The sequence below is a fragment of the Amblyomma mixtum genome, chromosome 6 (genome assembly GCF_055824585.1).
Source record: "Amblyomma mixtum isolate Tamu chromosome 6, ASM5582458v1, whole genome shotgun sequence".
Taxonomy (NCBI): Eukaryota; Metazoa; Arthropoda; class Arachnida; order Ixodida; family Ixodidae; genus Amblyomma; species Amblyomma mixtum.
In genome coordinates this window covers 100,110,553-100,134,781 of record NC_143017.1, presented here as the reverse complement: position 1 = coordinate 100,134,781, position 24,229 = coordinate 100,110,553, and the positions used below count along the sequence as shown (strand labels likewise).

The following is a 24,229-nucleotide window of genomic DNA, read 5'->3' as shown; positions in this document are numbered from 1 at the left end:
CACGATTATCTTGAACACTGGTGTCAAGCAGGAGCACATACTCAACTTGCTTGCGATGAAAACTTCGAAACCCTTTGCCGTGAAACGCGGACTGATATTAAGTTCCTCGTGAAGCGTCGGGGAAGCCAGAACAGCTCCGGCCCACAGAGCCACCTTCGCAGTCTGTACGTTCTTTTTAATTATAAACCGAACGCCGCGTCAGAAAGCAAGGAGGATTGAAGTTCCATTGAGCCTGAGTATATCAAAGTACTCTTGCTAATATGAGCACTCCGTTCCGAAGACGCACATCGCCTAAGATAACCTGGATAACCTGGCATTCTTCAGGGATTAAGTGCAGCGCCGAACCTCCTTCGCTGCTGGCGATATCTAGACTGTTATTACTCGCAGAACTCTGCATAAACAACGTTTCTTGAGGAGCTCTTGTACAGAAGTACACATAGCAGCGGTTTACTGCTTGTATATGCAAACACCAGATAACGCAGGTTGAGCGCGAATGCACATTTGCAAGAGTAACTGAATGGCCTCACCTTTGCACGGAGGGCCCTCCGGTGGAGGTCATTTACTTGTGCGGCCTACCACTTACGTTCTTAAAGCGCAGAGGTGAAGAAAGGGGGGCCCTTCCCGCATCACTACTCTATCGCGGGGATGAAAAGCCCATTTTAACCGTAAAATAAAGTGGTAGAGTATCAGTAATTCTATATGTACTAATTTAAAACGGGTAAATTCCAACACCTTAGATGAAAAAGAAAAGGAAAGACTATTTTTTCATCAGCGTCTCCCCAATATGAGCAGCATATACTCTAAACTTTATTTTCCTTTTGTCTCGATATTAAGTATTCAATCTTCTCTCTGGGACTACATGAGCTGCTAAGTAAATGTTGTGCATCTCCTTTTTCTTTACAGCCACGGTTGTGGTGACAAGTCCTCCAGGGTAAATGGCAGCGCCAGCGGCGTCGTATGTCGTCACCGAAAACTGAGCGTTCACCTACTAGCTAATGCGAATGCTATCTGGGAGGGCCAGGTTGTTATCGCTTCCCCTGTCGTCTATACCTGTCCTGAGACGAGAGAAAAGTTTTGGGCACTCTATACCTTTTTTTATCCAATAATTAAAAATCTCGCACTCTCATACCCAGCAATTCAAGACAAAAGCATTTTTCGATTGCAAAGAACTTATGAACATATTTTTTTTTTTCATATATTGTAAGATTTCCCTTTAGACATCAGTACATCTGCAGATCTCCCGTCGGCACGCTTGCATTTTTTTTTGCTATTAATGCTCTTGTCATCGTCAAAATCACTCATTTGTTTTCTATGGCAGTCGTAACTATAACACTATAAAAGAAAGATATTGCTACGCGTCATAAGAATAGATCACTACCTTCAATATTTACATAACAGTACCTTACAGTATGCCAATATTCAAAACCTTTGCCCAAAAATGCTGGCCATGATATCTTGGCATTTTATTTCATTCCTTTCTGCATTATATTTTGTGCATCTTTATGTACAGTCATGAAATTTATGAGCGTAAACACGGGAGCGCGTGCCAGATAGCCTCGAGCCCTACTTGTGGCAATACGCGGCGGCTGCTTTTAGCAACCTGGTGGAAAGGGTTATGCTTCTTGTCTGCCTCCGGCAAGCCAAGTTCAAGTTCAAGTTTATTTTCCTTTCTTACAAAGGAGGAGCAGGGACTAAAAGCTGTGGTAACACCTTGACTTAAGGTCCCGACTCCGTGAGATAGTGGCAGTACAGAAGGAAGGACACATCTCCCTTTCCACTTTGTTTATGAAGGCGGCCGCCGCGTACCGCCACGAGTAGGGTTCGAGGCTATCTGCCACGCGCTGCCGTGTTCACGCTCATAAATTTCATGACTGTACTCCACCAAACACTGTGGAGCGCTGCTGACTTGTAGCTCGTTTCCCGGCCTGACAGATCAATGGCACGAGCCACGAATGGCACACGTTCGGGGAGGTGAGCGAACAAGTGGAAGCCGTCCGGACAGCGCTGTGCCGTTTGGGCGTCCGGCCGGGAGACAAGATACTGGTGCTCAGCGCCAGTCGGCTGCAGCTACTGCCACTGTTCCTGGGAGCAGCGTGCGCCAACGTCGCCTGCGTCTACGAGAGTCCAGGCTTCGGTGTCGGTGCGTACCGGTCACAATTACACAGCATTACTCAGATCGATCAAGCAACAAAAGGTTCATGAACGGCATTGCGCGAGCGTCGATCCCGCTGACTAGCGCCTCCTGGCTCAGCCGAATAGTGATATCATAGTCCTTCAATGTTTTTTCTGGTCACGAAACTCCGGCCAAAGTTTCATATAGGGACAGCGCGCGCCGCTAGTGGCGCGGCTGTGGGCGAGGGGGCACGAGTCGCTTCCCGAGCCCTGCTCGCAGCGGCTGTTTTCCGGCCAACAGGCTCATATTTCGCTTGGTAGTTGTACTTTCTGGGGATCGGTATTTGGGCTAGGATGGAAGCTACTTTATTGGTTACCGCCTGAAAGCTTGGCTGCAACATCTAGACACTAAAAACCCTGTGCGATCGACGACGGCCGCTAGTAAACTTTGTTAGCGGCTGTTTTCTGGCAAACAATTAACGCGCTTACTTTCTCTCGTTGCTTTTTACAAAAAAGGCGATTTTTGTACATTGGTCCAGCCTTCGCATTCATTTTTGCCGCAACTTGCCTGCAACGTCATTCTGGATTATGTAGCGTAGCGATCAGTAACACATCTATATGTGTCTGGGTTGCACCTGTCTCGGCCGATTCTTTGCTTTCATCGATTGTGTGGCCTGCAGCATGGCTCATTGTGCATTGTCAGCAACCTTAATCTATCCAAAGAGGAATCGCATTGCGTCCTCAATCCTCCCAAGATTTGGACTGCTAAGTGTGCCAGGGAGCCACGCTAAACAGCTTCGAAGCAAACCCCTTGGGCTGTATATTTTTGACGGGGGGTGTACATACTTGGAGTCGAAGCTAAAGCCATCGCTTTCCTGTCGGGGTATCGCCCGCTTCCATATTTTACGCTGCTCGGCGTCGCTCGGCAGACAGAACAGCGAGGCCTTTTCCTGCGTACTTCCGTAGCCGGTGCGGCAACCCGTCACGCAGCGAGTATTCGGCATCGCAGGCTTGCGCGTCACGTGCACTGTACTCATTTTGCAAACGAAGGCAAAGTGAAAAGAGAAAATAGTTGCTGCCGCACCTCGGGCGTCCGATTCCGCTCGTAGACTCGCGGCCGTAGAGACGCTAACTTCCTCGCGCCGTTGCCCCCACAGGACTCTTAGCGCCGCCTCGTGGAAGGCGCGGTCAACATATGAAGCTCTCCCATAGCGTTACGGAGAAGTTTCATGACCATAAATGCATTGAAGGACTATGGTAGCACCCAATGCAGCGTCAATGACTCTGCGACCATGTGCGTACACCACTGCCAGGGACACTCAACGCCTGACGCCAGGCGCCGAGACGAGCGGCTGTCAATCATCCGCGCTACCGCTCCTTTGTCGACGGCGCGGGTGGCGCCGCTGCCAGTATTCGCCTTCCGGAGTCTCCTTGAACAGAAGCATAAGACCCCTGGCCGGCTTCCTGAAGGGTCATCAGCTGACGGCTGCGTTTGGTTAACTGCGGGTCCAATTGTGGGTGAGGAGGTGACCTGAGGAAAGGACACCTTCGGGAGCGACTCAGCCGAGGAAGACGCTGGAGAGGGGAGCGCCGTTAATGAGTGCCCGATTTCTACGAAATGGCTAAGCCAGCCAATGAGCGTCGTTGGCTTCCTTCAAAGGCGGTGCCCAACGCGGAGTCCCAGTGATTGGACGAAAAAGGTGGGAAGACAACGGGAGGGGCTATTTAAAGCGCCCGACATGTTCATCGAGTAGCGATTCCCTGAGACTCTTGTCAGTTTTTGCTTTGCTTGTCTCTGTTTGTAAATAACGTTGTAATATGTTTATATGGTTTTCCCTTGATTCTCCTACCCCCCGCCTCCGGCCCACGGTCCTTCCTCCATCGGCACAGCGGCGGTGTTCCTGGACCAGATGTCTGGTGAAACACGCTACTAGCTCGGCAAAACTTATCAGGGGACACTAATCACTGTGCTATGCAGCTCATGCACGCACAAGAAATTCACCGCGAGCAGCTGTTACTGGCCGCTGTGCGTGATGATCCTCGCACGAATTAGGAACGCTTGCAACATCCACAAACAGTCCCATCTAAACACTCCGTGACACCGCCAACGCGTAGGTCTTGCGTCGGTTTGAAGAGGTGTCTACTCCATCAGCGTCGATGATTACTCGGGGAACTGTCGCTCGCCGCTGCTGCACGCGGCGAAGTTCGCAGTCGCTCTGAACACTCGTAATATCAACATGTGGTCAATATAATATGCTTCGCGGCATAGCTGCCACCACCTATGCCTCGCTCCCCGGTTCAGTCGACGGACGGCCATCTTGCCCCGGCAGGAGCGGAGGTGGAGGGGCCTTAGACGTCACGTAAAAATCAGCTAACAGCTGCAATCCAGTCGCCGGCCTTACTCCCTCCTTCGCACAGCAGTTGACCAACATTCCCTCCGGACGCCGGACCGGCCGGACGCCCATTAGACATGTTTAGTTCGGCGTACGCAGTAAGCTTGCGTACGCATCGCACACTGCGTTGCGTACGGTACGCAAACACGACACTTTTAGTTTACCGTGCCGTAGTGCCCCACAGGAAGATGTGTAGTTGCTTTATACATGTGTAAACAGTGGCGCCATCTAGCAACAACATGTAAAAAGATATGAGCGCTGGCTTTAAGAATTTTTTTTTTCGCGTGTTATGTATGACAAGAATGGGTGAACTGCGAGCCGTTTTTTCATCCAAGAAGAAAAACTATTCAAACAGAAGAAAATGTTACAAGAGACTGTAAGCTAGAGAATTGCTTCGCCAAGTGTCGTGATAACACATTGCATTTAGTTAGGCCTAAGGGCTTGAAAATCACCGAATTATCGAAGAACAGGTGCTACGTGTTGGCGAGAGTGTGCGAAATAAAAGCGAACTGCTACAGTTTAGGGCGAATTATCGCGTCGAAAAAAGGCAGCAGCGACATGTATTTTTCCGAAGTGGGTGAGCAGGGCGCCGCCATCTTGTCAACGCATTCCGTAACATGCCCGTTGCGTGCGTACGCCCGCAAGACCCGACGAGATACGTAGCGTTTTGGGCATGCGCATTCGCTACCAGCAGAGTCCCTGCGTACGCCCAACTAAAAGTGCCTGTTGTCTGGACTATGCGGACCGTTCTGGACCGAGCGGGCCGCCGTCCGCATACCGTGCGAAAGGAGCAAAAAAAAACGACCGTAAAATGGCCCTTACTGCTCCTGTTGCTTGCGGCGCTCTCTGCTGCGGCCACTTGCGAACAGAGGCCTCCTATTAGCTCAACGCGCTTCTTGAGAGGTGTTCCGGCGAGCATTAAGCAGTGACAAGTGTGCTTCGCTCAGGAAGGCAAAGAAATTGTTGTCTTTTGATGACAAATTGATGAGTGTTTCTGTGAGTAAAAAACTTAGAGACGATTGCCACTGTGCAAAGAGAAATTCAGAGACAGCTATCTGCGGTAGCGACTATAATATTTTTAATTGGTCATAATTCTTTATTTGGTAGATATGTCACTCATGTCTTCGTTGTGTCTGGACTATTCAGAGTGGCGCATTGTCACGGTGCGATGCAGTGACGTCATACGAGATGTTAGTGCATGCTGTCCAATTAGTGGGGCATTTGTCCGAAGGCGACACCGAGAAACGTTCCCTAAAATGCGGCGCTGCAATAAACGAGTTAGAGTGGCTCACTTGAGCGCTGCGTCACCATTTTGGTGTCTGATAGCAAAGACGAAGAAATATAAGTCACCAGAGAGCAAGAGAAAACCATGATAAAAACCTAGTTACGAGACAGTTTCTTCACGCGGGTTAGAACAAAAAAAAAACTGGCAAAAAACATAAATGCCTCCGGGATAGGCACTTGACCACTGTCGCAAGATGCGCAAGCTCTATTTTTTTTATTATTCAAATATTGCAGGATCGCTGCCACGGCTGCCGCAACCATTGGCTATGAAATAAGCTAATGGTCCTTAAAGGAGCGCCGAACATAACCCCATCCAAACTTCGGTCTTAGTAAAAACCGATCCCAGTGCCCTTTTTGGCTTTGTTGATGCTCATTCAGGAGCAAAATATGAGTTTAATGCCAAGAAAATTGCACTGAAAAACTTTCCACACCACTGGATTGATGCTCGTGACACCTACACTGATTCCGTGATCCCCACTGTGGCGTGCATGGCAATGTAGCCTGACCTCTTGGCGCGCCCAGAAACAGTGCTGGTGTCGCCGTTGTTTGCTTGTGAAAAACGCCGATGATCGCAAAACTTATGTTTTATTGTTCATATATTTCTACCTGATCAACGCTCTGTTTTCGATTACAGTCGTCTCTTTGTCATTAGAACAATGGAAACCACTGAAACAGGCTAACTTCACTTTGCCTTCAGTGTCCTGTTAACAGCCCTCGCTGGATAAAATGGGGGTAAACTAAATTGGGTTGACGTGAACCGCGCTTGGCCTGTTTCTTTCATCCGACTATTCATTAAGCGAAACTGCACTGCGATGCCATTCAACAGTTTCCGTTTCTACGCCACCTCCCTGTATACGAACCTTTGTTAGCAGGCTCACCATACCAGCACAACGCACCCCGAACCACTACCGTATAGCACATTACAGCAGCAAAAGTTTACGGAGTGAAGGAGTGCGTCAGAAAATTTCTTTCGGCGCCACCCTTACGTAAGCCAATTGCCTAAAACCTCTGAAGGCATCCGGAGACGTTCATTCTACATATCCTGGTAACTATACTATGCGACAGACAAGATCAAACGACCCTATGAAATTGTTTTTCAAGAACACGCATGCCGTAAAGGTTTGCTTCTGTCTGTAGGAACAGCGCAGGTAACAGGTCAGAACAGATATGCATTACCAGCTAGCCCGCCACGGCGCTCTCGTGAACTTCTGCTGCTGACAGTATACATTACGAGCGGCCCTGTTGGCGGTCCTTCACGTAAAGTTGTTCTCACTCTTTCTCTCTCTCTATCTCCTCCGAACACTGAAAATCTCAAAGTAGACGTCATGTGAAAGCATAATTTCACAAATGCTTGAGGCAAAAAATAAATAACACTGCTCATCCCGTGAATACTCCGTTACTACGTTAGACATTGCTCCAACGTTGCGTAATACTGCAGCAACAAGACTATTGTGCGCATATTTCATACGTGCCTTCGATTTATCGTTGACATACATGAGTGGTGCAGAACGCACGATCCCCTTGAAACCTGCTCGCGGACGAAAAGCGCGGTCCTTCGACAATTGATTGATTGATTGATTGATTGATTGATTGATTGATTGATTGATTGATTGATTGATTGATTGATTGATTGATTGATTGATTGATTGATTGATTGATTGATTGATTGATTGATTGATTGATTGATTGATTGATTGAACCCTTTTATTTCCATCAGAAAAGGCGTTGCTCCCCGCCAGTGAACGGCACGCAGGCCTGCGAAAAGGGGAGTTACGCGTCCGCGGTTAGAGGCTGGCTGGCGGTCCTTGACTGGTAGAGGCCTCTTCCACAAAATTGAATTGGGACATAGGCTGGTACCCTCACCAGACCCAAAATTAAATAATAAAAAAACTGTCACGTTGAGACGACTACAGACAAATACATTTATGAACCCGGTATGGGCGTACCACCGGTACCCAGAGCTTAGGTCGCATGAAAGATGCACACACTGTGGGGCGAGAGGGACCCTCAACCACATAATTTTTGAGTGCCCAAATTCCCCTGGAGCGGGCAAAAATATTGATAGTCCTGTGTCCTGTGTCCTTGGGAGAAGTACTCAGCAGTCGTCCTGCCTGAAGACTTATTACTGAGGGTGTGCCGTGGTGAAAAAGATTTATTTTTTTAATGCGTAAGCATTGTATGGCTATTATTGGTGCAGCGCATACGACGAGGACGAGATCAGACACAGATACAGCGCTGTGTATATGTCTCATCTCGTCCTCGTCGTATGCGCTGCCCCGATAATGTCTAACAAACATGTCCAAGTGTCTACCTTGTATGGCTATGCTTGCGGTTTCGTGCCATCACGAGCTTGTCCGCACGATTACGACCCAACGAAGGGGTTTATGCGAAAAAGAACGGTACCATCGAATAGAGCATCAAAAAATCTCGTGCGGGAAATCTGGGGGTTGATGTGGGTTAATTTGTTGATTAATTAGAGCCAAAAATGTCCCAAAAGTGGGCGGGGATTGGCCGCACGATTGCGTCCGAACGATTGAGTTTATGCGCGAAAGAATGGCGCCATCGGATGGAGCATCAAAAAATCTCGTATGCGAAATAGGGGGGTTCAGGTGGGTGAATTAGTTAATTAGAGCCAAAAATGTCCAAAAATTGCTCGGGGCCGGAGAAAAAGTGGCGCCAAATTAGAAAACGCCGGAAGTGTGGCACCACGTGACCGGAAGTGAGGGCGGAGCCAATGCCTGGCGCCAAATTTGAAAACGAAGCTCGGCGCGAAGTTTGAACTTAGATAAGCAACTGATGGAACTTGATTAAGTAAAACAATTAATTGTGGTATCGATAACGTATCCCCAAGGCTTACGCACTTCTCCAATGCGGGTGCCGCAGTGATCTTTAAGTTTTATTTTTACAAAGTGTTACTGGAAATCCGGACTGTGTTTTACATTTTTTTTTGTCCTTTCTTCTGTGTGACCAACCGGAATACACCGGGCATTCACCTCCATCACTTCTCTTTTAACCCCCCACCGGTGATAGCACCTGCCATCGCAGGTCACCCATGCGCCAAGAGAGGCATGAAGACTCTCAGCGATCTATGAATGCAAAGTAGAGAGCGACCACTTCCGCATATGTGAGCATTAACGCTATATCGCGTACTACTCTCAAGGGGGGGGGGGCTTACGTGTCTCCGCCAATTTTAGTGCGCTTGCACCAAGGCCTCGCTCACTGATTTCGCCGATATATGTCCGAAGCCTGCTTGACCTTGAAAACCAAGCCTCGGATAGAATCCGAATTGAAAACCGAAGTGCTATCTCACCTAATTCGCATTTCGCTTACAGCCAGGCTAAATCTTCCGTCATTTGTATTCTTTCTATATATTCGCCCTACTTGCAGTATCCACGTGTGAGTAAAATTAGCGCTGCATTGCTCCGCAGATGTCTTGGCTGACAGAATGGAATCTCTCGGATGTGTCGTCATCTGCTGTGAACCCAGCTGGGTCCAGGAGGCTCTTGACCTTCAACGCAAGCTCGTTTCAGTTAAGGTACGTATTCGCATCATCACCGTCGCACTCCACCTCTATCTATTTGCTTTCTTTTAGCTCGTTACGAGGTTCTTACAAGTGGCCTTAAGAGGGTTCATAAGCTTCAAAGCAACTCGCATTATGGCTTTTTTTTTTTGCCCTTCATAGATGGCCAAAAGCAGGTGAATGTTATTGGTCTGCAGGTGTGTAAATACTAACGTGACACGAGAGTACCCTTTTCTTCCCCGTGCTCAAAGCACTAGGACTAGCGTTCCAGAGGCGACAGCTGCTCGGTGATGATCATAATATCCATCGCTCGTGGCCGCACTTGGCACGGCAGTGAACTTTCGAGATAAGGAACATCGATAGCCACCACCTCTAGATTAGAGTTGCGCACCTTGGCTAGGGGCGGAGGTGCACAAATTCCGATTTTTGAGGGGAGCATAGAAGAACGCAGCGGTGGGCGTAGCGGTCTCCTATCGTCACCGCTGTTTGCAGGCTGGCTTCAATGTACCCTATGCTGCCCTGCATGGCCCACAGGGTGATTTCATGGGCGTACAGGGTGCGCTGCACGCCTGCGAAACCACCCAGCTGGCCGGCCGCATACGCGAAACCGACGAGGTACGGGTACTCGCACTCGACGCCCGCAAACACAGATGGCCAGACACTACATTGGCCAAACTCCGTAAGGTGGGGGACCAGGTGGGCCGCATGGTCCGCCGGGTTTCCGGTGTTACGAAGTAAGGATTTCTTGCGACTGCCAAACGCCTTTGTAACCAGTCGAATTCTCTATTCGACTCCTGGTCTCCATCTACGGAAACAAGAGGAGGATGCCCTTGAGGTCACCCTCTGCAAAATTATCAAGCGTGCCCTCTCCATCACTACTTCAAACAGCCGGCTTTTGGCCCTCGGAGTGGTGAATACTTTCCGGGAGCTCCGGGAGGCGCACCTTACAAACCAGTACACGCGCTTGTCGCTAACGGAGTCCGGTCGCCGCCTTCTTGCTCGACTCCATATCCAACACACCCCTCCAATGGAAGACAGGTGTCGCATCCCAGAACTGTGGAGACGTGCCCTCCGTGTGCAACCTCTTCCAGCCAACATGTCACACGAAGACATAATGGTCGGCGCTTGGCACGAGCGCAAGCCCTAGCCCGACATTATTGAAAAAAAATAAACAGGTTTCTATTTTGTGGACGCCTCCGGCCCTTACCACACGGGTTGGTACCGGCTGCGGTAGTTCACAACAGTAACACAGCTGACGGCCACACCTTCAGAGCCCGCAGTGCAACACACGCAGAAGCGGTCGCGATTTCTCTCACGGCCTCACATTTCGATTCAAAATACACAATCACCGACTCGAGAGAGGCCTCCCGGAACGTCGAACAAGGCTGCACTCCCTTCCTAGCCTATCGAATCTAACGAAACTGCATACGGGATACGGATCCCGCACACCTATACCTTATATGAGCCCCTGCTCATCAGTGGTTGGCAGGAAACGAGGCAGCAGGCGCAGCCGCCCTCGCACTCTCTCACCCAGCTGTTTTCTCCTCTTCACCCGATCAGGAACCCGATTTGAATACAATCTGTACTTTCGAAGATATTACAACATACTGTTGACATAGTCATCGCCTTTACCCTCACCCATGTAAAGGCCTGAAGAAGGCGGATGAGCGGCTCCTTCTCCGCCTTCTCACCAATACTTTTCTGTGCCCGGTAGCACTAATAAATTTTGACCCCTCCTTTAACGGCAGCTTCCCGCACTGTAGAGTGGTGTCTTTTGACGCCTATCACATGGTGTGGACCTGCCCCTCCAACCCGGCCATTTCCCCAATCCCCAACCCAGCCCGGGAGGACTCAGAGGCGACCCTGCTCGGCTGCCACGACTTACAGACCCAACAAGCCTCAGTCGGGCGCACCCTGGCGGCGGCCACCGCCCCCGGGTTCCCAAACTAGGTACCTCCACCTAGTGCTTGTAAAGATCGGTCCCTTACGTGCTGATTCAAGCGCACCTCCTGTCCCTTTATAGCCTAATAAATCTTTTCACCACGACCACCACCTCGTGGAAAGAGTTTCGTACGTCTGCAAAGGTTCCAGTGATTCCCTCTCGCGAGTCAAACAAAGGACGTGCGCCGCCGACAATCAAGGAAGAAAACAAAACTTGCCGCCTTTTGATTTTCCGCCTCTTCATCGGTCCACTTCATCAGAACGCAGAGTTACGATGACAGCTTAGAAAGCTTGGGCGCAGGCCGGAAGCGTCCCCACGTGCTGGCCTTGTCTACTGCGGAAAAGAGACTACGAGGAAACAAAAGAGGAAGTAGCGACAGCCAGTTCACCCACGACTGCGATCTGCAGATTTTCGATTTCCCTTCACGGCGAGATTTAAAAGTGTGGTATTCGTTGTGTCTTTCATGTAAGGGACAATCGACCCTGATTTTTTAAATGCGCCTTTGCTGCCTGTGAGACAAGAGCACACATAAGGAATGTTCTCAAGAGAGAAACACTCAGCATGCTTAGTTGGAAGACGCTCACGACGTCGGTTGCAAGCTTGTTTATGCTGTCCGCGCGCGACTTGTTTTAATCTCAGGCCAGTATCTAGATAAGAGCTAGGGCCCGTGTAAGCAGTCACAGGTAAGATATTCCAGCGTGTTTGCATGCTCTGACAATGCTTGTTCCCGGTGCGGCTCAAAAGAAAAGGCAAGAGCGCATTTTCTTGATGCATTTCTAAGCCGTACCGCGTCCCAGCAGTTGCTTTTGCTCTCGTTGCTCTGACTTGGCCGGCCATGATGTAGTTTTGGGATTGTGATAGAATGTCCAGAGAATATGTATCCGAGAATTTTTGCAAGCTAATACAAATCGGGACTTCTACCCGGGAAAGTGATACCGCGAAGATGGTCTGTATTTACTCTACAAATATTTATTGCGTGATTCTCCAATAAGTTTTTGCTGTAGGGAACTAAATTGGTAAAGGCAATCTTCTGCAGTCAAGGCAGAAAGAAATCAGAATTATAGCAGAATAATGACAACAGTGAGCGAACTCTCGCGATCAACCATTAACTGCCACCTGCCAGGGTGGGTGGGAACTCTAATTTAGATATAAAGACAAAGAGGAAATCCTTACCACTTATGCGAGAGAACATCCTGCTCCTCTCGCTCGTAACGCCTCCCACGGCTGTGACAGCCTCGCGAAATACTTGCATAGGTCTCGTCTTTGAGAACATTGGTGCAGTAAGTCGAGCATATATCCAGCTATTTCTCCGTCCACAAAGCTTCCTTCATGACAATCAAGAACTGTTACTGGAGAGTATCTTGAAGAAGGAATATGTGTGAAAAATAGCAAGTTGTTTGTAATTGTACATATATGTCTTGCTCGAATTTTTTGCCTCAGTCTATCGAAAAGCTGAAACAGCTGATGAGCTGCGCTCAACTTTCGCATTATGAAGTAACGTAATCGTCGGCAGTTTTTTTTTTTTATTCCGTTCATAAAACGGGTTGTACGTGACTAAACAACATACCTGCATTGTGATTCCATGCCACTCTGAAACATCGCCCTTTCATGTGTTTTTATTCATTTCACTGAATGTGTACATACCCGAGGCTACGCATATTATCCAGAATGCAGCTTCGCATCGTGTCCCCTTTTCTTTTTTTCTGGCACCACACCCTTTTTGCACGCGTGCGCTCCGCATTACTCTGCACCTTGTAAGTTCAACACGGGTCTTATGTTTTATTGGTATTTTAGATGAGCCCTGATACGTAATGTTTAGCGCTTTTGCGATCACATGATTTCGCCAAATTTTAGTTTTTTTTCGTATTCTCGTCATTTTTGTCGATAGAGATAACGACATCGTATAAATTTAAGAGACCACCCGTAGCTCACTTTCTTCAGAGCAAGGCCGGTCCCCGGCCCGAAACGTCAAGTACAGTTTCTTCACCACGTCTGTTTTCTGTCTGTTTTCACCACGTGCGTGTGTGCGCGTGTGCGCGTGCGCGTGCGCGTGTGTGCGTGTGCGTGTGCGTGTGCGTGTGCGTGTGCGTGTGCGTGCGCGTGCGCGTGTGCGTGTGCGTGTGCGTGTGCGTGTGCGTGTGCGTGTGCGTGTGCGCGCGTGCGCGCGTGTGTGTGTGTGTGTGTGTGCGTGTGCGTGTGCGTGTGCGTGTGCGTGTGCGTGCGCGTGTGCGTGCGCGTGCGCGTGCGCGTGCGTGCGTGCGTGCGTGCGTGCGTGCGTGCGTGCGTGCGTGCGTGTGTGTGCGTGTGCGTGTGTGCGTGTGCGTGTGCGTGTGTGTTTATATATATCGGTTAATCAAACCGGAGGCTCAAGCTGGACTGCTTCCGACACTATTCTGCTGTCCCTTCAACGGGAAAGCAAACTGAAGGAGGATATTGAACGGCGTTATTCCCTCAATTGCATGCAGCACATCTTAGCTCTGGATGAACCATCGCACAAAAGGCACTCCGCGGAAAGCAGTGTGACAACGTGGAGCAAGCTGTTGGAGGAGGGCCGTGCTACTAACGGCCTGCTGCCGCCCCCTATCGAGTACCGGGAAGACCAGATCTGCTACCTTACTTCGACGAGCGGCACGACTGGCAAGCCCAAGCTGGTGGTGCACACCCACGAATCTCTCCTGGGCAACGTCCAAGCGAACAGGTGAAGACGCATCTATGGCCACGTTTTCCCCTAATGCTAGGTCGATGGCGACTGGGGCCTCGGTGACGACCGCAGTAATTCTTACGCCTGTATAGTTGAAATTAGGAGTCTTACAGAAAACTAACCAAGGACAAGAAGGAGCACGTAAAAGCAGCTTGGGGCCCACAACCGAATAGCAGCAGGTTGAAAATAATGGTAATGACCACTTCACAAAGACGAGCGTTAACAATATTGTATACTGAAAATATATTTTAAAGAGAAGTCGCGCAGCGAAGAACAAACTCCACCTGCCACCCCCCTCCCCCCCCCCCCTCGAAAAACGCTGCGCTAAAAGGGAACAATTTCAACGGTGAGAGTTTTGAAGGCCACATAGTCTTGGCCGTTAAGGCTATGAGAAAGCGTGAAAGCTCACTGTATACTACGTTTGGTGCCGTTGAAATTATCACACGTATACTAAGAGGCTAATCCTGACACGTATACACCTAAATAAAGTCAGAATGCTCGCGCTGCCTTTTGTTGAGTCCTTCAAAGTGAAGACACGCAGTATTTCCTCCTCGCCGCCCACCAGCCACCCGCGGCACATGCCTCTGTGCGCCGAAGACGTGCAGCTCAGCACCACCTCATTGGGTCACGTGTACGCGCTCTTCGACTGCGTCTGCAAGGCCATCGTCCAAGGAGCCTCGGCCGCTTTTCTCGAGACCAGCAACGACACGGCCCTGCTTGACGCCATCCAAAGACACAGGGTAAGGATCGCTTTGACGGCTATCCAGTGTCCCAGAAAATGCTTGCCGGTGTAAATAATTGAGGTAAAATACATATCTGGCGTCCCAATGATATCCAAAGTGACGAAAAGTTGCAGCATCAGCCGACAAGCCCTCTTTTGGTGGCTCGCGACATTGCGGTAACTCAGTGCACTTTCTAAATTTCTTTCCAATGCGTACGAGGTACACTGTGGGAAACTTGCAGCACTAGAAGACACCACTCGCGGACACCGTATTCATTACCTATGATCAATAACAGTGATCGAGTTTAGAATGCTCACCATATAATATACTTGTTGAAATCATGGGACCCAGGGGTACAGGGACCATGGAGAGATGTGTGTACTATGTAGGCCGGGTAGCGCTAGTAATAAGGGATAAGTGCGCGATACAACCATTTCCTCCCTCGCCCTTGGTAAAGGGTGACGTGACTGCAGAGTGTCTTTTATCTTTTTGTAGTCCTCCTCCATTCATGGAAATAGATAAACGCAGAGTGTGCACATCTCGCTCTGTTTCTGCGCCTTATGCGCCAACCGTGAGCTGACCTATGTGCTCTGCCAGCTCATTTTAACTTTGCCTTTATCTCCTGCAGGTCACCGCCATCAGCACAACTCCATACACGGTGCGGTGCCTGCTAGAAAACAAGCAGCGCAAGAACTATGACCTCAGCTCCCTTCGATACATCACCACGGCTACCACGTACATAGCCCAGGACGTGGCCGAAGCAATTATGCAAGAATTAAAGCCCAAAACATTTACACAGCGTGAGTGCATAGTGAACTGCAGGTACAGCATTGTACACTTTATACATATTGTGCCTGCTGCTATCAGTCGGGCTATCGCTGTCCATATCTGGACTGTTGAGTGAACCCCAAAATGCGCTGCCGTATCCTACGATTTATGGTGTTGTCTGGGAGTACGTAGGAATGCTGATAAGACGACATTCGGCCACCAGAAGCATAAGACTCGCTGCTTAGACCCTGAACCCAATTCTTCTCGTCACTTACTACATAAGCCAGTGAGCTTAGCGTGGCCGCAAAATAGTGCTATGCGAGAAACAAGAATACATCTTGCTTAGTCCATTCCTTACCGAGGTAGCTGCTAATTGTAGAGTATACCCCAACGGCACTTGGCACTTTTTCAGTTGTGTTATGAATGCTGTCGCATCAATGAAAAGACACCTTGAATGGTCAAAAATGGACGCTATGTGCCTTGTGGCATTGAAACAGTATTGTAGATGCCGGGTAACTTACCAGAATTGGAGGACTAATTGTCAAGGCGGTTTGTAGGTGAGCTTAGTACGCGAGTGACAGATGCATATTCGCGGTTCGTTCTAAGAACAGCCACTATATCCTTTGAAATATTAACTTTTGCTTGCATCTCGATCGCTTCTGTCACCGAAGCTGGCACAATTGACAGTGTTTTAATAGCCATGCAGTAAATTTGTCATAGTGATGCCTAAAATAATACTCATTATTGTCATCATTTCAAGAGAATATTCAGACATCAAAGAGGCTGAAAAACAATTGCGGCGGAGTAAGCGCCTGAAAGTGGCCGCCATTTTCCTTTTGCTGCCTGCCTTGCCAAAGTTAAATAGAATTTCTCATCACGAGCTTGGCATACATAGTCTTGCTGAACATTGTGGCTGACGCTAGCGGCGCTGTAATCGCTTGCTATGCTTGAGGTGGTTCGTGATCTCAATAATCACGCTTGTCGTGCACCAATACCATCATTTTGTCATCGCAATGGTACCCAAGACACCGCCGAACAGCGCGTCAAACGTACCATCTTTGCTTAAGTAGCAAGGCTACCTTTACCGCGCCGCGGCGCCGCCAGCAGGCTTCTCCTGCGGCGGCTGCGACAGCCCGGTAACTTTTGACAAAGGCTGTATGTACATTTGAAACGATACCACAACCGAGAGCCGCCTCAAAATGGCTCGCAATATGTGAGGCTGCAGAAAGGAGCTCTGAGGTGCCGATAAGACATGCATCAAGGGGTAAAGAGGAAAGAGAGGCTCCCACGCAGTTCTCAAAGGCACGAAATGTCACCACTAAACGCGACTCATGACAAAGTCAGTGGCGTCGCGCTGTAATAATTTCCGGGACGCTATACACGTGACTGTACTAATCCACCTAAACTCTCTTCGTGATGACAGAAGCCAACAGCCACAGAAACCAAGGGGCACAGGGGATCTTTTTTAATTATTTATTTTATTTGTGGTGTTGATAAATTTAGAATATTACTGAATATGTTATCGCTTAATGCTAATTGATTAGAAAAGCAGAAGAAAAAACAGCCACATGCCGCCGGTGGGATCCGAACCTACGACCTCCGAATTACGCGTCCGGTGCTCTACCTCTGAGCCGTAGCTCAGAGGTAGAGCCGTCGCCGTAGCTCAGAGGTAGAGCACCGGACGCGTAATTCGGAGGTCGTGGGTTCGGATCCCACCGGCGGCATGTGGCTGTTTTTTCTTCTGCTTTTCTAATCAATTAGCATTAAGCGATAACATATTCAGTAATATTCTAAATTTATCAACACCACAAATAAAATAAATAATTAAAAAAAATCCCCTGTGCCCCTTGGTTTCTGTGGCTGTTGGCTTCTGTCATATTTATAACGAGCCCCTCATTCCCCTTCCCTTATTTGCTCTCTTCGTGATGTTTATTTTGAGAGCAATACACCTTCAACAGGTGTTTGTCTAATAGTGCTGTATAAAGCCCCATTGTTGTCTCGAGTGAAATTTTTCCTTGCTTCTGTTTTTTTTTTCTTGCAACCAGTGTACGGCCAGTCGGAAATGCCTTTCATCGCAGCGGGCCTTTACGATGCACCGTCAAAGTATATGTCTATCGGACCCTTGGCTATGGGTGTCGAAGCAATGGTACGGTTACGATCATTTTTTAATAAACAAACTCTCGAAAGAAAAATTCGAAAGAAAAATTTCTAGATATTCTCTACATTCTCCACATGACACGAAAGGGGTGTTGTATTTTAAGGTAGTCGGTCTGAACGTAGCAAAAGCGTGAATGTGTCCTGGACATTTATTTTAGTATTCTTGAAATTCCCACCGCTTTTTCGTCTCACTAAACTAAATAAACGTTTTTCCCCGGCCGGACATAGTCCATCATCCTCCGTATTCAGAAAAAAATTCGAAATGAAAAGATGCGACCCCAAAGGTGCACTACTGTCCAGGTCTTCTGGCTAACGAACTGCAAAATTGGGGAGTCATAACTAAACTATCACAAGAGGAGTACTACAGACAATTATAGGAGTGCTACAGTCAAAGAGTATTTTGCCCGGTACAGAGCTATTGGTAAAAAAACAATGAAGTTAAAAGTGCAGTGTCATGCAAGCTTGACTAATGGCGACAGCAACCATTAATATAATGTCCTCCAATTAGGATACAAGAGCGTCGTTGAATCATGCGTGTATCCTGTTCCTCTCCTGCAGGTAAGGGACGTCGAGACGGGTAAGATGCTGGGCCCATGGGAACGTGGAGAGCTTTTGGTGAGAGGCCCTGGTGTGATGCGTGGTTACTGGGGTAAATTGCACGAATCCGTCACCGACGACCAAGGGTGGTATAGCACAGGTGAGGACGCTATCTCTGGGCTTGGACCGTGGGACATCAGTGATAAATTACTATGGCTTTTCAAGAGTGTCTAACCTAACTGACTCTTATTCAGAATTACCTATAGCTTATTTATTCATGTAGCATATATACTGTCAGCTTCTCGCAAAAGGCTTTCACAGAAAATGGGGCGTCAAAAAAAAAAGAAGACTGAGAGCACTACCTGGTATAACAGAAAATCATAACCACAAAAAAAAGCAAAGTGCGCAAACAATTTATCATAAAGTGAACATCGAAAAAACTTCATTGCAAAGAATTCAACTGACGACTTTGATCTGAGCCGAAAGTTTTTTTTTTTTTTTTGCATTTCACGCGAGGTTACTTGCGCAGGACAGTGTCAACTATTGCTGAATGACCTGAGTTCATTTCTGTGAGTCTCTCAAAAATAGTCTTAACCTGTTCAAATTAAATTTACTACCAAACATTAGCTTACGCCTACAGATTGCGCCATGGAAGGAACTTGCTTATGACTTGTGACGGCATACAAGTACTTAGGAGTTGTTTCTTGTGCAACTTGTCATGGAATACTTATGTTCATCCCCTGACGTTGAAGGATAGTCACACGTTAAGATTTATCCGATGAAATTTTTAACAGGCACCAGTTACTCCAACAGAACGCTATCAGTTTAATGTGCGTCCCATCTCTGAGTACGCTTGCCGGGATTTGAGCTCCTTAGATAAATAAAAAATTGAAGAACTTGAACGCCTATAAACACGTGCTGCCCACTTCGTGGCACAGAGTTCTTATTTCGCAAAGGGATCCCGCGATACTTCTAAGAACGTTGGCCAGCCTCTGCTTGAAATAAGAAGAAAATATCTGCGCTTATTGATTATTTACAGCATTTAAAACTCTACAAAAGACATTGATAGAGAGAGATATTTAAAAACCTAGCATGCATATCCGCGCGCACCGACCATTCTTTTAAAGTACGTAAATACTATTGCACGGCAAACGTTTATGTGCGTACTATTTTTGCCCAAAGATTGGATTGCCAGAAGAAACCGTGCCTGGGCATCCTTCGTCTTTCAGCCCAAATTTGAGAAAAATTTATTTTCAAATCATCTTACTACACTTGCTCGAAATGTTGCTTGATTTACACTGGTTACTTTGTTACTTGGTGATTGAATTTTTGAAACCTAATTTGAGGTGTCAACTGCGCCCCAGTGCTATTTCTGTCCCCCCCCCCCCCCCACACACACACCTACAGTAATGCCCGTAAAGGTGATGTAGGTATCTGAATAAATAAATGAACAACCGCGGCCAAGACAGCATACCTTACGTTCGCATAGGTAAAAACATAAAAATCACAAGACAAAGAAGGACAGGAGATAAAAACCGGGCTAACAAATAAAGATTATTGAAGCACAGAGCTAAAAAAAACTTACAACACACGTGTGTGCCCCGCCGCGGTGGCTCAGTGGTTACGGCGCTCGGCTGCTGACACGAAAGACGCGGGTTCGATCCCGGTCGCGGCGGCCAAATCTCGATGAAGGCGAAATTCTAGAGGCCTGTGGGCTGTGCTATGCCAGTGCACGTCAAAGAACCCCAAGGGGTCAAAATTTCCGGAGCCCTTTACTACGGCGTCCCTCATAGCCTGAATTGCTGCGGGACGTTAAACCCCAATAAACCAAACCAAACAACACACGCGTAGGTGCAAACTTTAAGGAAATTTTCTGGGTATATGTACCAAGCTTCTCGACTACGCACCAAGAACAACGGAAACCGGGAAAATACTAAGTGTTGAAACCTTGATAACTGAATCTCTTCTAGCTTTTAGATGGGCTATACTGTAATTAGTTGCCGAAAGCCCACCCAAATATATTGCGGAAGTACTGTGGGAAATGGTGAAATAAAGGCTAAGGACTTGGTGTTGACGAACTCCGTGTAGGAAAAATGCAGTCTGCCGTATCGGGCAAACTGATATGAGCATAGTCCCTAATTTTAGAAGCCGCCCCGGGGCTCAGTGGTTATGATGCTCGGCTGCTGACCCCAAAGACGCGGGTTCGATCCCGGCCGCGGCGGTCGAGTTTCGATGGATACGAATATCTAGAGGCCCGTGTACTCTGCGGTGCCAGTGCACGTTAAAGGACCCCAGGTGGTCGAAATTTCCGGAGCCCTTCACTACGGCGTCTCTCATAGCCTGAGTTGCTTTGGGATTTTAAACCCCATAAACCAAACCAAGCCTAATTTCAGAAGTTTTCTTGAACCAATGTTACGATCTAGAGTCATCTTTGATTTAGACCTGGATAGCGCACCCTACCGCACCGAACAGCTTGTTCTGCGTTAACGGCGACCTTTTTTATCCTCAGTGATGGTGCGCTCATGTTCAGGATGTTTACTACAGCAGGCAGCTTATCACTGCGATGTTAAATAGTTTTGCGGAATTGCTATGCTATTATTTCTTGACAATGAACCGTGTCTAATTTTGTCGTCTCGAGCCGCCATTTAGTCGCATGCGGTAGCGCGCGGCTATCATTCAACGCCTCCTGGTGAGTACATGTGCGCTATTAAATTTCCTCTGGCGAGAAAAAAAAAATCTGACGATTTATGTTGCGGTGTATGCGTTAGCATTAGAGTCCGCCTGGAATCTCCTGTATTCAGCTTCAGCTGCTGGAATGCGCCGTCTGTCGTCTTCGCCGTCCACTTCCAACGCTTTGCCTACACAGTGGTATCAGTGTTGCGTTGAATATCCCCAACCAACCACTGCCGCTCCCTTCAAAGCTGCTGAAGCTCTGCGCCGCAGATCGAAGGAGCAGAACTGATCACTGATCCCTTGCGATTTAAACTGGCATCGTTAACTGGACACAAGTCCAAAGGCTTCAGAGACAGGAAGACACCTCTTGGTACAGGTCCAACCGCTGCAGTGTGTCAAGGAGGACTTAAGTGGGCACCGCCGCTGAAGTATAATAGAGCTCGTGTGCTCTCCCACCCTCTCCTCATGACCGATTATTATCGGCCATTCAGCTCCTCTACCCCATCTCAACACTCGAACTGGCACTGCAGGACGAAATAGCAATACTAAGGAATTAAAATAGTGTAAGAGTACCGTGGCATTTTTGTGGCTTGAATGGCGCCTGTTCCCGAGGCTTGTCACCCCTGAGGCGTGCCAAACACGAGGTTTCTACTGCAGGCGACCAGTGCTACTACGACGATGACGGCTGGCTGTACCTGGTGCAGCGACTGAGCGACTTCTTCATCTGCCGCGGAAGCAAGTTCTGGCCGGTGGAAGTCGAGGCTGTGCTGCTCAAGTGCCCGGAGGTCCACGACTGCGCCGTCGTGGGGCTGCCGCATCCCGAGGCAGGAGAAGTGGCGCACGCCGTCATTGTGCCGCAGTGCGAAGGGGAAACGGTTGCGGACCCCGAACACATTCAGCGCTATGTGGAAGGTTTTTGTTAATCATTTTGCATACCATACCCAGAAATTCTGGACAGGCGAAAATTGGAAGATTCCAATTCGTAATATTGCATCAAAAAATCAATATAAGCGCAGATCTCCCCGCAGCAGGCTTGAATTTTTCTGCTATTAACGTTTTTGCTATCGTCAAAAAAGTTTCCCATTGGTTTTCTATGGCAGTCTTAACTACCCGATGCGAACGATGGACAAACTTAAAAAAAATGATTTTTTTACGCGTTGGAAGTATGCCATTAACTTCAATATTTCTATTTCAGTACCTTACAATACTCCACAGTTTCAGCACAATTAAAACTGATGTCTAAGAATCCTGTATTTGCATAATGCGAGGGGCTTGGCAAGGGTGAATGGCGTCGAAATTTCTAGCCTATTGGGTTTTGAGGCTTGGATGTGACAGCTTTCGGGAATTCCTCAAATATGGCTATGTGTTCCGGGTGACCAGTATAGAAAGGAGGCTCGTTAAGACACCGAGCTCTGAAGAAAGCGTTAAAGTACAGTGCTTAAGAGGGAGGCACAAAGCCGTGGCATAAGTCACAGCCCACCGAAAATACTGTTATCTCCTAAGTTCTCAAAATTCAAGTTTCAGCTAACTCTGGCGCCAGCAAAACAACAGGGGTACAATGTTTAAAACCCATTGCATGCCAGAATTGTTTGTTCTTACCTTCCTTGAGCTTTAACAATTTTAACAGCTCGGAGTGTCAAAGCCAAGGGTCCAACCAATCACGGACGCTTCTCACACGCACACAGCTTTGCGCATGCGGTTCTTCGAGTGCTAACACCAGCTGTAGCTTTTGATTCAGAGTCAGAAAATCGAGATACAGATTATAGGTGGTTTCTATCGGCCCTAATAGAATCTGGTCTCCAACGTTTGTATACGAGTTGACCACCCAATGAGGCTTTCTCCGTGGTAAAAGCGCTTGGGTGCGATGAGTTGGACGTTCGCAGACCAGCAAAGGCACTAACGTCGCAAGCGATGCTGTCTGTGAAGCAAAGCACGCCGCCAGAGTCACTCCAGCTTAGGCCAGGTTACTCCCTACAACAGATTTCTATAAACAAACTGCCGTGTTAGCCGCGTTGAAACACCTAAACAAAGCAGCGCTGGCGGCTCGCATTCCTCAGCCAAGCTCTGCCGCCGAACCCACTCCCTGAAAACGCCGAACAAGCCGCTTTGAAAGTCGCTTGTGAGTACCTGGACTGCAGAAGCGATACGGGGTGGATTTTCATTAATTCTGTACGGCGAGCGTTTTTGCAGTGGCATAGTGTTCGCATATTGTACAGCCTTCCATTATAGCCACGCTTCCCTCTTGAATCGCAGTTTTTTTTATAATGTGCTAACAGCCTTTTAAAAAGAAAACAAGCTTTCCCTCGGCTAACGCGTTTCGAGCCCACTGCTGTATGCGCCCAGGATTTTAAAAAATGGATTCTCTGGCGAAGAGCACCGCTTTGCGAGCCTTGCATGGCACAGGGTCCACCCAGAAAAGCTTATTTAGTGGTCATAAGTCAATCTATGAATGGCTGCTTGCAGATGCCAGCCTTCTACTAGTGGAGACAGAGCAAGGTACATACACCTGTAAAAATGCAAACCTTCATGAAGATGAATATTAACGTCTAGCATACATCGGTTCAAAGAGAAGCAATAAGCCAGCAGTGTCATCATGCAGTCGAGAGACCTCATAGCGCTGAACACAGAAAGGCGGATATTGCAAAGCAGTCAACTACCTCAATGCATCACAATGCGGACATCAGATTTCAGCAGCAGCATGCCCGCTTTTACTGCTAGTTTTGGAAGAATGCCTGCATATTTGCATTTTTTATTTGCCAAAAGCCACCTGCGTGTTCCTTACCTCCTTCTTATTTTCCAGCTAACGCCCCACACGGCTGCCATTTGGAAGGCGGCGTCACATTCGTCGATAAGATTCCGCGAACTATGCTGGGAAAGTTCGCCCGACGTCAACTCGTCGAGTGGGTCCTTCAAAAGCGGAAAGATCTCAGCTGATGGGCCGCACCTCTCGCAACTGCTGAACATGGCGACGCTCACCTGCACCCTGCGTGGGCATCTCGTCGTGCTGGAAACGAATAAAGACCAATCAGCCGCATGTCTGAACACATGGTTTTGTAGCGAAAGCTACAGTGGCCACGAACTTGCGATTTCGCAGTGACGGTGCTCCGAGGAGGCACAGAGACCTACCTTGAGCCGTTGCCTAGCAACAGCCGCGGCTGGCGGACGCCGCGCGCTCGCCGCGCCATCTGGCATGACGTCACACCGCGCGCCTCACCGCGGAGCCGCCGCCGCCGTTTGGTATGACGTCACACCGCGCGCCTCTTCGTTGCGCTCGCTTTCGCTACGTATATCCTGGCATAGCCGAGCTAAGCCACCGCCAATTTTTTGTAAGACATAATGGCGGCCTTTTCTCGCAGCCCGAGTTATCAGCAGAGGGAAGCACGTCAGGTCATTCGGCTCAGCACCTGCAACATAGAACAA

General features: G+C 48.4%; 1 protein-coding gene across 2 annotated transcripts in view; it reads left to right on the top strand.

Moving 5' to 3' along the window:
- The window catches only part of LOC149339849 (uncharacterized), a 33,693-nt gene extending 9,850 nt beyond the window's left edge, over window positions 1–23,843 (top strand). Inside the window, exons 2-10 of one of the 2 annotated variants that reach the window (XM_089548504.1) lie at window positions 1,933–2,140; window positions 9,218–9,324; window positions 13,717–13,949; window positions 14,518–14,692; window positions 15,303–15,474; window positions 17,488–17,588; window positions 18,158–18,296; window positions 21,467–21,721; window positions 23,610–23,843. In XM_089548504.1, coding sequence (XP_089404630.1) covers window positions 1,933–2,140; window positions 9,218–9,324; window positions 13,717–13,949; window positions 14,518–14,692; window positions 15,303–15,474; window positions 17,488–17,588; window positions 18,158–18,296; window positions 21,467–21,721; window positions 23,610–23,743 — 1,524 coding nt within the window. In that variant the 3' untranslated portion in view covers window positions 23,744–23,843. The remainder of the gene's footprint in view (window positions 1–1,932; window positions 2,141–9,217; window positions 9,325–13,716; window positions 13,950–14,517; window positions 14,693–15,302; window positions 15,475–17,487; window positions 17,589–18,157; window positions 18,297–21,466; window positions 21,722–23,609) is intronic. The other variant, XM_089548505.1, reaches the window with a different exon arrangement.
- The last annotated feature ends 386 nt before the right edge of the window (window positions 23,844–24,229 follow it).